This window comes from Castor canadensis, chromosome 8 (assembly GCF_047511655.1).
Source record: "Castor canadensis chromosome 8, mCasCan1.hap1v2, whole genome shotgun sequence".
NCBI classification, from domain to species: Eukaryota; Metazoa; Chordata; class Mammalia; order Rodentia; family Castoridae; genus Castor; species Castor canadensis.
In genome coordinates this window covers 79,640,542-79,654,053 of record NC_133393.1, presented here as the reverse complement: position 1 = coordinate 79,654,053, position 13,512 = coordinate 79,640,542, and the positions used below count along the sequence as shown (strand labels likewise).

The 13,512-nt window shown below is 37.0% G+C and overlaps 1 protein-coding gene across 6 annotated transcripts in view; it reads left to right on the top strand.

The window, feature by feature from the left end:
- Positions 1-13,512, top strand: part of Yaf2 (YY1 associated factor 2) — a 71,852-nt gene that overhangs the window by 23,911 nt on the left and 34,429 nt on the right. For 3 of the 6 annotated variants that reach the window (XM_074083146.1, XM_020169774.2, XM_074083147.1), the window contains exons 2-5: positions 495-566; positions 659-758; positions 3,631-3,713; positions 5,426-5,481. The exons of 1 other annotated variant lie outside the window; for it this stretch is intronic. In XM_074083146.1, the coding sequence (XP_073939247.1) occupies positions 3,696-3,713; positions 5,426-5,481 (74 nt within the window). In that variant the 5' untranslated portion in view covers positions 495-566; positions 659-758; positions 3,631-3,695. Of the gene's footprint in view, positions 1-433; positions 567-658; positions 759-3,630; positions 3,714-5,425; positions 5,482-13,512 lie in introns of all 6 variants that reach the window. 2 more of the 6 variants (XM_020169775.2, XM_074083145.1) reach the window with 2 other exon arrangements.

Genomic DNA, 13,512 nt, shown 5'->3' with positions numbered 1-13,512 from the left:
TCACAAACTCTTTTGCCCAGGCTCACCTGGAATCACAATCCTTCCCCAACTCAACCGCCCGTGTAGCTTGGGCTGAGCGGTTCACACTGCCACACCCAGCTATTGGTTGAGATGGGATCTTGCGAACTTTTTGCCCAGATTGGCCTCATATCACCCGGTCCTCCTGATCTCACCCTCCCAAATAACCAGGATTATAGGCGTGAGCCTCTGGCATCTGGCAGTAGTGGATGTTTTAAAATGATTCCATTCAAATCTTTTTTCTTTTTCTTGTGTTTCTGATAATAACAGGAGTTTCTGTTGACACTCTGTTAAGAAAATGTTTTCTTTGGTATGTGCACATATAGCTGTCTGGTAGATTTACATCCCTTTCTCCTATAGTTCTACATGTGTTAATAATCTCAAATAAAATTAAATAATCTTCTTATTCTGATAGAGAAGAAAAAACTGGATCACTTACCAGTAACTGGAGTTCTCCTATTGGGTAATCTCCACAGATCCACATTCTTTGAAGTTATTGTGAATGCCTCGAGGACCAAGGAAGCGTTGAAATTTCCAAATTCAGGAAGGTAAGCAAGTGCACTGAAGCATGTCTCTAGCATCTCCCAAATCCCCTACCCCCAACTTTCTTACATATACGTTGTACTGCATGCCCCCTCAGTTCCAGTGGATGCCCATCAGGAAGATTCTCATGCTGCACAGAAGGGCAAGAGAGGTGGATCTGTGAGGGAAAAGACCCAATAGGATAACTCAAGTTACTGGTAAGTAATCTGGCTTTCACAAACTTGAGATTTTTTTTTTCCTCAAATTTCTTCTCTTTAGAAAGAAAGGAAGTTGTTTGTAACAGCTTCTTTTTCCATGTTTATTGTGGATTATGAATGATAAAACAAACTTAATGACTACATTAATAAAACATGTGGCAGTAATTTAAAGTGATTATTTGCCTAATTTTTCTAAAATTACATATTTATTAGTTTTTGGTAAATACTGTATTCTAAAGCAGCATAGGAAAACTACATGATGAATTCTTTCATGAATCTATTTATGATGTCTTGTGAAATAAAAACTTGAAGTGTACAATGTATGCACATACCAAGTTTCATCAAATTATTTTGACACAGTAGTACTAAACACTGGGTAGTTCTATGTCAATTGATTAGCAGTTCTTTCCTTTCCTTTTCCTTTTCCCCTTTCCCTCTCCCTTTCTTCCCTACTTCCATTTCTCCTGAGGTGCTGGGGATCAAACCCAGGGCCTTGTGCATTGAACATGTTCTATCACTAAGCTCCACCCCTAGTCTGACTAGTGCTGCTTAATAACATACCTTTCAGTTTGTCTCTTATCCTCATTAAAGGTATATTGGAAAAATAATTTTGGGTATGTTGCAATTATATTTACCACTTCCCTATTAGTAATGAAAGGGCTTATTGATGTGTGAAATGTAGAAGAATTGGTTCAGTTTGGCTCAGTTTGAGCTCTCTGATTCTGTAGGTAATTTGTTGAGTTGGCACGTAAATGTTAGAATTAAGTAAATTTTCTTATTTTTGGTTTTTCTCTTATTCTGAATTATTATCAGATAACTGTTAAGGCATTTTTAGTACCTAGAACTTGTAGTAGTGCCCTGCTATAGCTGTCTTAATAAAATTTTCATCCATATTCTGGGTACTTAGTTCAATTCCATTCTGTTTATCTAGCTTTAATTTCTGCAATCTGAAGCTTTTGTTTCATTTACTTGGATAATTCGACAGGTATTGTTTGTAAGAATACCTGTCCAATTAAGGAGCAAATGAAATCTAATTATAACGTCATTAAACAAAGAAAATGTTCTTTGACAGATTATCTCTTCTAAATAATGACAATAACCATAGAACTAATTCATATTCAATTATTAGACAAGCCAAGATAAAGAACATGTAGTCAGATGACTTGAATACTAGTTTTCAGTCTATACTGCACATCTATCTAAGGTTCTGTTGAATCTCACGGTTTGTGTAGTGGTGACATGGTGGTTATACTGACAGTTCTCTTATTTGAAGATATTTTCTGGAATATTTGAAAGTAAGGTATTTTGATGGGTTCAGGAATAGGTTCAGAGAAAAGGGCATGTGGTTATTTAGGTGGGAGGGTGTGTATGTGTATGTAGACAGAGAAAAAAGAAGAAATAAAGCAAAGGTGATAAATGTTAACAATTTTGAACCGGATGAAAGGTGTGTGGGTATTCATTTTACTTTTGACATTTCTGTGGCTTTGAAATTAAAAAAAAAAAAAAAAAGCCGAGGAGAAAGTTGTTAAAAGAACTTTACTGGGCTTTGCCTTCTGTAATTCTAAAGTGGGAAGAATAGAGCCTCTTCTTTCTTGATGCAGGCGGCACAGTGGGCCAGCTTTGTAGAATAGCAGTCAGTAGAACCCCTAAGAGCTACATTTTTTTTGTCATTAAAGAGGAGACCTTTTCAAAGAACATTTTGCCTAAAAGTTCCTTAAAATATATCTCTTCCCTTTTTTACGTTAAGAGCACATTGCATTATAATTGAACAAAAATCATTATTTCAGAGATAATAAATATAAATAAGTATGTAAACACAACTGAAGAGAGAAGTCACTAATTTGAACTCTTCCAGAATAGCACAGGAAGATGACATGAAAAGTACGAAAGCATATGCCTAAATTGGAGTTTCAGAAGAGGGAATACAGAGAATGGTGGAGAAGCAGTACTAAAGTAAAACTGATAAAACACTTTTAAGAATTAAAAAAAGTAATGTGGGAGGCTGAGGCAGGAGTTCGATGTTAGCCTGGGCAACATAGTGAGACCACCCCCTTCCCTGCCATCTCAGAAAAACCACAAAAATGAGTGGAAATCATGTGGTAGAGCTGCATAGAGTGGCTCATGCCTATAATTTCAGCACTTGGAAGTCTGAGGCAAGGATTGCTTAAGCCCAAGAGTTCAAGGCCAGCCTGGGCTACAAAGCAAGAACCTGACTGCCTCAAAAGAATACTTAGAACTGTGTCACAGCAAGAGCATTGTACCAAAACATGAGAGGTACAAGGGAAATATGCTTAGGGATAAATTCATGTATTAAATTAAAGGGTTGGAAATCTTTTTTTCCCCCTGTGGTACTGGAGTTTGAACTCAGGGCCTTGTGCTTGCTAGGCAGTTACTCTACCATTTGAGCCACACTCCCAGTCACGTGTAACACTAAAACCTTAGACACGTTTTCATTAAAGTCAAAAGTAAGACAAGTATATTTCTGTCAACAAGATAAGCAATAAAAAGAAGTAAAATCCAAAAGGATTGGAAAGGAAGAGAAATGAGATGAGCCTCTTCCTAGAAAATTTAAAAGAAATGAACATACTGTTTGCATTAATAAGAGAATTCAACATTCAACATTTATGGTCAACATTCAGATTGGCAATTGTCATTTAAAAAATGAAAAGTATCTTCTTCATAGGAAATTCTATAAAGTACCCAAAATATTATTGAAAAATATAGAGACAGAAATAAAAGGCAGGATTATACTCTTCATGGGTAGGAAGTTTATTTAAAATTTATTTAATAACAAATTTTACTAAAGTTAATTCTCTGTGAATTGCATGTAGTTTTAGACAGCAGTCTCAATGGGATTCTTTTTTGTGAACAGTGAGCCTCATGTGCAAAAGTTAAAGGAACAAGAATAACCAAGATACTTACAGAAGAAGAAGAACAATGAGGAGGAACTTGGCAGTGTGTATATCAAGACCAGTTTTAGAATTGCGGTATTTAGAGTGAACTACTACACAGCAATGAAAAACAATAAACTTGTGCTACACACAATATAGAATGAATTTTCTAGACTTAATGTTGTATAAAAGAAGTGAGACATAAAAGATTACATATTATATGATTTCATTTGCAGGAGGTTCAAAAACAGGACTGATGTATGGTGATAAGAGAACAAAATAGTAGACCAGGCATGGTGGCTCAAACCCATAATCCCAGCCATTCAGGAGGCAGGAGGATTACCATTTGAGGCCAGCCTGGGCAAAAAGTTTGTAAGACACCCTCTCAACCAGCACCTGGGTGTGAATGGCACATGCCTGTCATCCCAGCTATGTGGGAAAGCACAGGTAGGAGGACTGAGATCCAGGCTGGCCTGGATATAAATTGAGACTCTATCTCAAATACAATCAGTGCAAAAAGGGCTGGTAGAGTGGCTCAAGTAGTGGAATATCTGCCTACTAAGCACAAGGCCCTGAGCTCAATCTCCAGTTCCCTACTCGCTCCTCCCCTCTTCAAAAAAAGAGATTGGAATAGCAGTTATCTGGGAAACATGGTACTGATAAGGAAGGGTTAGAATAGTCTGGAGTGTGAGAAATGTCAGTATCTTGGTCTGGGTTGAATCACATAGGGGGGATATATGTATTTAAATTTAAAATCAAGCTGTGTGCTCAGTAGTTGTATACTTTAAGCAATATCCCAATTAAAAAAATTATGGCATTTGAAATGGTGTAGTATTAATATGGGAAAAGACAGATTAATGTAGTACAATCGAGTTCAGAAATACATATTCAGGAAGTTAGTAAATGCAAAAGATGGCCTTTCCTATCATCAAGGGAAGAAAAAATAGACTGAATTGTTTTTATATGGAGAGGAAAATAGGTCTCTACTTCCCATTAAAAAAAAATCCTTAAAATACATTCCAGTCTTCAGGAAAAATATAATGAGATTAAAGAGAGAAGAAAATAAAATTTAAAAACAACCATCACACTGATGATATGAATAAAATGAGCAACAGATACAAAAGCACTTTGCAGAAGAGGAAAGTGGAAATTGAAATGTCAAATGAATTGAAGATACTTAGTCTCATTTGTAGGGAGATACAGTTTAAAGCCTATGAGCTATCAATTTTCATCCATTACATTGCAAAGCCCAGGAGGGGGTGTTAATGCAGTTGAAAATGTGCATTTCCTAGTATCCGACAATTAATTACTAGTCAAGGTATTAGTGTAGAGAAACTTGACTGTTTGCCCTATGAGATTTGTATGCAGATTTTCATTAGGAAAAAACTAAATGACTCTCAGTAGGAGGGCACATATACAAATAAAATACAAAGGAGTTATAATATGATTGATTATATCATCTACATTTAGATTATTATCTTTGATGATTTTTTTTAATTTAAGAAACAAATGTACTTTCTGTGTCTAGATGTTTATTCTGCGCACTTTGTGAATATTAATTATTTTAATCCTCATGAGAACTCAGAGATAGGTGCTCTTCATTATCTTCATTTTACATATGGAAATGTTGAAGCATCAAGGGGTAAATAACGGTATTAGTCAGTTTTCTTTTGCCATAACAAACTCCTTTATTTAAAAAGCAGTTTTATATAGCTCACAGTTTTGGAGGTTGAATGTTTGTAATCAGGTAACCCCATCTGTTCTGGTTCTGTTGAGGGCCTCAAGGTGGATGGCATCACAGTGGTGGGAGCATGTGCAGAAGAGATCACATGGTGAGAGGCCAGTCTTGCTTTTTTTTTTTTTTTTTAAACATTTTGCTCTAGAGAAAAATAATTCATGGTGTGAGACCAGCATTAATCCCTTCTGAGGGTGAGGGTGATGTCACCATTGACCTAATTACCTCCCACTAGGTAGTTACTCTTAAAAGTTTCCTTCACCTTTCAATATGACTACATTGTGATCCAAGCTTCTAACACACAAACCTTTGGGGATACTCTCAAACCATAGGTAAACCCTAGTACTGACCCACAGATCATAAACAGCAGAGCTGAGATCAAAGTTGGGATTTGAGCCTCAGTTGCCTGGCTCCAGTTTTCACGTTGCCTTTTGATGTACGTGATATGGAGAGACCTTATAAATGGAAAGTGATAGCATTTACAGCAAATTCATGGCCGTAGTTACCTCTGGATGTGAGGGAGATCTGGTGATGGTGGTAGAAAGGAAACTAGCTTTATAGACAGCATGTTTTTCCCTATAGACTATGCATGACTACTTATTTTTGTGCAAAAAATCCCTGTAAGGATTGACTTTTATTGTTTCAGTTTTCATTTATTCTTGATACTGGTCTATAGTAGAAAAATAAAGTAATAGCCTAGAACAATAACACTAAATTAACCTCATTCTGAGATAGCCAACAGGTGAGCACTAGGTATTGATGAGAGGGAGGTGAGTAGACTTTAACTTGTTTCTTTACTCAGCTCAGAGTTTTACAGGGAAGGAGCTAAAGAGGATGACTTAATTCAGTTGTTAGATGCAGATCTCTTTTCTTTTTTCCTGTTCCTCCGTCTCTGCCTCTCTTCCTTCAAATACAAATAGAAGAAGGAGGGAAGGTTTTGGTATTGGGCATGGAAATTATTGATGGTGACCCTACTTCCTGTTCTCTCACGAAACTACCAAAAAATAAACTCTGTAATGGTCAAACATTATAGTCTGTTCACCATTGTATCTCCAAAATTTAGTATAATTTCTCTCTTTCTCTCTCTTTCTCTATCTTCATCTCTTCTCTCTCTTTCTCCCTTCCCTATCTTTCTTTGTCCCAAATCTCCGGGGTCTCCCTGTGTAGCCCAGGGTGACCTCTAATTTGCAATCCTCCTGCCTCAGCCTCCCCAGTAGTTGGAATTACAGGTGTAAACCACCACACTCAGCTCTAGTGTAATGTCTTATGTTTAGTAGATTCCTAGATGTTTGAATGAATAACTGATGCACTTTCATATTTAACTCTCAAATTAGCTAGCACCTTTATCCAAAGTTCTCCTTTAACTACTTGGGGTATCTTCCATTGGTTCCATTTCTTCCATTTGTTGTTAACACTTAAGGTAATTTGACTTGAGTGCACTATTTGAAGCCTTGAATTGTTTTGTGCCAAAGAACTCTTGACTTGAGTAAACTTTTTCTGTAGGAAATTTTGGATCTCAAATATTCATTTAATTTTTATCTTGCCAAATATAATACATTTTTTTCAAGCTAATTGCCTTATGTTGGGATAGGACAATTGTTTTTCTCTGTGTTACTGTATTCACTGTCTTTGAGTCAGTGCTATCTTATAAGATTGTGTTCTGTTTATATTTGTGAAATTTGTAATTTCTTAAAATCCTGTTCTCTTCAAGTTTCTAGGTAGATTGTTTTCAGATATTAATATTTGTAATGTGGGAAATTCAGTGCCTTTTAAAATTTGTCAGGGTATCTTATAAAAAGTAATGGCTGTTATTTCATTTCACTTTAGCAAGAGAGATGTGCTTTCTTTGGTGGTAAGTTAGAGTTCTTGTACGTGAAATTCTCAAAAGGGCAAAATATAAATAGAAATTTCTGAGAATGTGTAAAATTGAATAAATCCTAGCAAGGAATGTTTACTCTATAAATTGAACATGTGGATTGTAGCAAGCAGATCCCCAAGTAGAGCATACTATTATGCTGATGGATACAGCTAAGCCTGGTTGAATCCGAATCCTGCTTCTGTGTACACAGTGCTTCTTTCTTACCATGTCACCGTTTTGCTAGAGAGAACACAAAGAGAACCTGCTTACTATTTGGTGGAACAACTCTGCTGCTCAAGCCTCTGCCCAGAAATTTGGGCTCTCTTTTTTGGACAGTCTGGTAAGCTGTCACTGTTCTTACCTTAATGTCATCTTATCCAAGATGTTCTCAAGCTTAATATTAACTAAAGGAACAAAACATTAAATTCAGTAATAACGTGTTTTTAAAAAATCATATGAATTTAAGGCTTACGTTAATAAACAGGAGTAATTTAGCACTGCCCAATAGAAATATAATACAAAATATATAATATATAAAATAAATATAAAATATATTAAAATACTATACAAAAAGGAGCCATGTATGTTAAAATTACTTGTGGCCAAATTAAAAAAAGTACAATGTAAATTACCTTTTAATACTGTGTCTTATTTAGTTCCAAATAAATAAAATATTATCCTTTCAGTTGTTAGTAATGTATTACAGTAATCTTTTTCCATATTCAGTCTTTGAAATGTAGGGTATATTTTACATAGGTATGGCATATCTTACTGTGATCTGGCACATTTCAAGTGCTTAGTACCCACACATGGTTTCTGTATTGTATAGTGCAGAGCATCTGGAAAAGTTTGGTTTTATATTAAGTCTCCTTCTCCTTCTCATTAAAGGTGCCGCAAGTGTCTTTTTTCTTTCATTGCTTCACCTGTTCATGGTTATACAGCTTTCATCATGATCATTAGTAATCTGAAATCCTACTGTCTATTCCTACATTTCACAGAGCATGTAAGTCTTTCCATAGATCTGATGTCTAGGTTTACTTATTTGCTTTAGATGAAGTGTGAAGTTTCTCTCCTCTGAGTTTTTTTTTTCCCCCTTGATACTGGGTTTTGAACTTGGGGCCCTTGTGCTTGCTAGGCAGGGCTCTACCACTTGAGCCACTCTGCCAGCTCTCACATAAGCTTTTAATTGGAATATTGTCTCCTGCTTTTTATTAGAATATTGGAATGTCAGACCCAAGCCTTCTACATAGGCTAGAGTAGGTAGGTTAATGCATTACTATTTGTTACCCAGCAGGGTAACAATCTCTTGTGTTAAAGTCATTGCTAAGAAACAGAGTATTCCTTATGTGATGGTTTCTTTTTTATAAAGTGAAATCCAACATCTCACCTTATGGGGATTGGATATCCTTTCCTTAGATACTCATGCATAGAGCTTTTCAAATCAACTCATTGTTCTCTGCTCTTTTTCCCTTGTAGATACAATCTGAGAGTGAAAATACTGCAAAGTGAGCCCCATCTAAAGTACAAGCACATGACTTAATAATGATAGCCTGTTGGTTTCACCTTTCTGAGATGAGGGGCACTTAAGAAAATTATGCTCTGTAAATGAATTTATAACCTGCAATACTGACTATTCATGCATCCCTATGCCAGCAGAATTTTCTTGTTTATTTCAAATGGTACCAAATTTTGCTTGTTTTTTTCCCCCTGTGACAGGGTATTCCTGTGTTAACTCAAACTGGCCTTGAACTCCTGGGCTCAAGCTTTTCTTCTGCCTAAGCCTTCCTAGTAGGTGGAACTATAAATATTCAAAACCGAGATTTCCTGAGCTACCTATTTTCTTGTCTTCATTATTGCTTACTTTCCATATCTGTTCCAAGTATGCAGTCTTTATACCTACTTCCTTGTTATACCAACTCCATTCTAGCAGAATCTCAAACTCTACCTCATTTCTTCTTTATCCTGCTATCCAGGCATACCATTTTGTTGCATTGCCCAGCATAATTAGTGAAGCATTTGACTATTACTTACCCTTGATAAGATAGCATTTTCAGCAACAGTGGACAGCTTTAAGATAGGCCATGGAATTAGCATTAGTTTCTGGCTTGAAGTTGAAACAAAGCAATGAATATTATTCTTTTCCTATCCAGTGTGATCACTCATCCTATTTAATTTCATTGCCCCTAGCTGGATGAAAGCCGATAGTTGCTAATTGTGGTTACTGGTGTGTTGGCCAAATTTCCATTACTTAGCCAAAGAAAGAACACCAAGTGACATAAAAGAATCTAGGCAGCATGTGCCAGCAGCTGACTGTGAGAGGAACTAAAAACCAATAGAAGAGGCTAATGCTAGAGCAAAGAAGCACTGGATTAGTTTTCTCATTTATATTTTCTGTTCTCTTTTGTCCTATCTACTGCCATGACACTTTCAGCAAATTCCAGTGTTTGCTTCATTATTAAATATTTGCTGAGACCAACTAAATGTTAAATCCTTTTCAGAAGTGAATAAGAGAGTCACTGTGTCTTTTCAAGTGGTTACTTGTCATTTCTGCTCAGATCTTCAGCAAGTGTTTAAATATCTCCTTCCACTGTTTTGGGGGTTCTATAAATAGCAGTTTGACTCATGGTCTTTTGTTTGGTCTTCTTAACTTGGCTTGAATCATGTTTCAAAGAAGTTTAATTGTCAGTATTAAAATAATGAGATTAATCTTGACAATTTGAATTTCTGTCTTTTTAAAACTCAGAAGATCTAGCATACTGAATCACATCTGCCCCAGTCTTAGTTAGGGCTTTTGCATTCCACATTTCTCATAATTTCCTGTTGTCTCTTGGGTTTTTCTTACATGTGGTCCACTTTACTTGGGTTTTTTATTTATCTAGTCTGTAGGTAATTGGACTTGGAATTCTTATTTTAGGTAATCTGATTCCTTACTACTTTTAACTTTCTTTTCTTTGTTATGAAACTTTTAGTAAAGTTTAGGGGATACCTGAAGATAATTCCACATTCCTTAAAATGGCTCAGAAATCCTTATGGTCTGGTTCCAGTTTATTTCTTCAGCTGTAGTTCTTGCCAGCCACATCTTAAAGTTATGTCCTAGCTATTTATTCTCCATCCTTTCTGTGATCTGTTACTTCAGACCTTTGCACATGTTTTGATCTCTGGACGTTATTTTACCTTTCTTCCCACTCTCTGTCTCTTCCCACCTACACACGCCTGACTTCCTTCCACCTGTTCCTCCCTCTTCCCCATTTAATTCTCATTCATTTTCATGTATCAGTTTAGTTGTCAGATCTATCCTGTGTTTTACTTAATAGTATATTACTCCCTAAACCAATATCAGTTGGTTATATTCATTCATGAGTCAAACCTCTATTACTTAATATCCGTCTTCATTTACTGAGAACTTTTGACATCTAGCCAAAAGATTTTATCTCTGCCTAAATTCCTTCTTTTTTTGGGGGGCGGGATGCGGATACTGGAGTTTGAACTCAAGACCTTGTGCTTGCTTGGCAGGTGCTCTACCAGTTTAGCTACATGACCAGCCATTTTTGCTTTAGTTATTGTTCTGGTAGGGTCTGCATTTTTCAGGTGGGCCTGGACCGTTATCCTCCTGTTTATGCCTCTGCCATACCTGGATGACAGGCACATGCCATCATGCCCTGCTTATTGGTTGAGGCTTGAGATTGGGTGCTTCTAATTTTTTGTATGGGCTGGTTCAAACTCCACATCTGACTAAGGTGGGCTTGCAGGCTCTTGTGACTTGCGTGAGCTTGTCCTAGGAACCTAACTGGGAGAGATGGGAAATTGAGAAAGCACAAAAGACAAACATGCGAAAAGCTGGGATCAGGTGGGCTGGTTGCTCTGGTGGAGACACACAACAGCCTCAGCCACCTCCAGTGAGTTTGTTATATACAGCAGCAAACAAGGAAGTGGGATAGTGAAGTCAGCACAGCAGCAGTTCTCAGGGTGGCATGACCTTGTAGTTATCAGAACAGGGGGAACCTGCCATTGCTACTTTCTGGTTGTACTGGTACCGTGTCTGTCTGAAGGTCATGGTGTACACATCCAAGCAGCAGTGCTGCATTTTGCTCCCGCTCCCTTCCTGCAGATTATTTGACACGGCTGTGCTCATGTGAAGTTCTCATAGGCTCTCACACTCTGCTCTCCAGGGCAGGCACAAGCACTCTGCCTACTTTCTCTTTCATATTTCTCTATCAAAGTAGAAATCATCACAGTTCCCACATCCTTAGCCTAAATTGATTTCCCTGTCTGTGCATTACTTGTGCATTTACTGCTTGTATAATACACTGGCACTTACTTGTTTGACCTCATTAAAGTCCTAGAATTAAAAGGACAGTTACCACTCAAAACAAAATCATACACACATTTCTGATGACCTCTTTAAACACCTGTCATGGGAAGCTCCATACTTTCAAGGCTTTTCCAATTCTGCTTATTTTAAAGTGTTCATGGGTAGTTGTTCATCTTATAAACAGAAATTTGTATCTTTGTGACTCTTCTCTTTTGGTGTCATTTGTGCCCTCTGGGGAAACTCAGATTCAGTATACTTTTTCTGCAAAACCTACTTTAAAATTTTTATACCAGTTATTATACTGTGTTATTACTAAATCTTTCTGAATTAATATGCCCTTTTATAGCCCCACTGTGTCCTCTTCCTTTGCATACCCTCTATGTGTGTACTGCCTCATAAATAATAGTATCTTTTGCTGAACAGTGTTCTAGTCGTCTTCTGTCTAGTTCTTTAGATGAAATGTAAGTTGGCCAAAGGTGGTGGTTTCTTTCTTCCACACTTCCAAAACTTAATATTTCTTTTTACTTTTTGTTTGTTTCTTTTTTTTTTTTTTGAGGTAGGGTCTCACTATGTAGCCCAGGTTGGCCTTGAATTCATAATTCTTCTGCCTCAGCTTCCTGAGTGCTGGGATTGCAGATGTGCACCTGCATACCCAGCTTTTTTTGTTGAATTGGGGGGTCTCACTCATTTTTTGCCTGGGCTGGCCTTGAACTGTGATTCTCCTGAGTAACTTGGACTTTCCCAATAATAGGGCTTAGATGATACATTTTAGCTGCTTGTGTATTTTTCTGTTTCTCACATTAAACTATAAACTAAAAGCTAAAACTGTGTCTGTTGTGTTAGTTACCTGTTAGTGTACTATTTTAACTAATATTGGTGTTTAGAAGATCTTGATATTTGACGGCTATATGTTTAGTGTGTGACTATAAGACAGTGTTTTCTAGAGTGAGGTATGAATATCTCATTTCGTTACATGTGAACTCTTAGGCAGTTACTTAGGCAACTCCCTTTGTATGTTTTCTAAGCATCTTAAACTCAACATGTACAAATTGAGCATATATCCCTCTCCTCTAAATCTTTTTTTTTTTTTTTTTTCCCCCAGTACTTGGGTTTGAACTCAGGGCCTTCACCTTGATCCACTCCACCGGCCCCTTTTTTTGTAGTGTTTTTTTTTTTTTTTTTGAGATAGGGTCTCACACACTATTTTCCCCAGGGCTTTGAACTGGGATCCTCCTGGTCTTTGTCTCCTGAGTAGCTAGAATTATAGGCATGAGCCACCAGCAGCCGGCTCTCCCCAGATCTTCCTCCTGTCTCAATAACTCTTTCTTACCTTGTATTTCCCACTCTTCTGAATTTTATTTTTGGTGGCACTTACCTTGTATTTCCCACTCTTCTGAATTTTATTTTTGGCGGCACTGAGATTTGAACTCAGAGCCTCACAGTTGCTGGGAAGGTGCTCTACCACTTGAATGATTCCACCAGCCCTTCATCTGAAAATGTTATATGCTATACCTATAAAATATATTTAGATTTCCATCAGTTCGAATACTTGTAATATATATAAGTATATAATATAAACCACCTCTTGCCTGCCTATCACAGTAAGTTCTGATTGGTGTCTCTGATTGCACTGTTCCCCTGCCATCTGGTCTCCAAGTAGGAAACAGGTAGTTTTTATTTTGACATTAATTGGATCTGCTATTCTGCTAGAACCTTCCCATCCTATTTAGTTTGCATTCTAGTTAGAATAAAATTCCAAGTTCTTTCTACTGTCCACAGGAAGGCATTATCTAATCTGGTCCTTGGCTGCCTCTTCAGACTCATTTTATCCTTTTCTCTCCTGCTCACTGCAGTTAGGTAGTTTGTAACCTTAGAGTTCCTTGACTATGTCAGTTTCCTGCCTCAGGGTGTTTGTACTTGATCTTGCCTTTTGTAGAATGTTTCACATTCAAATACCT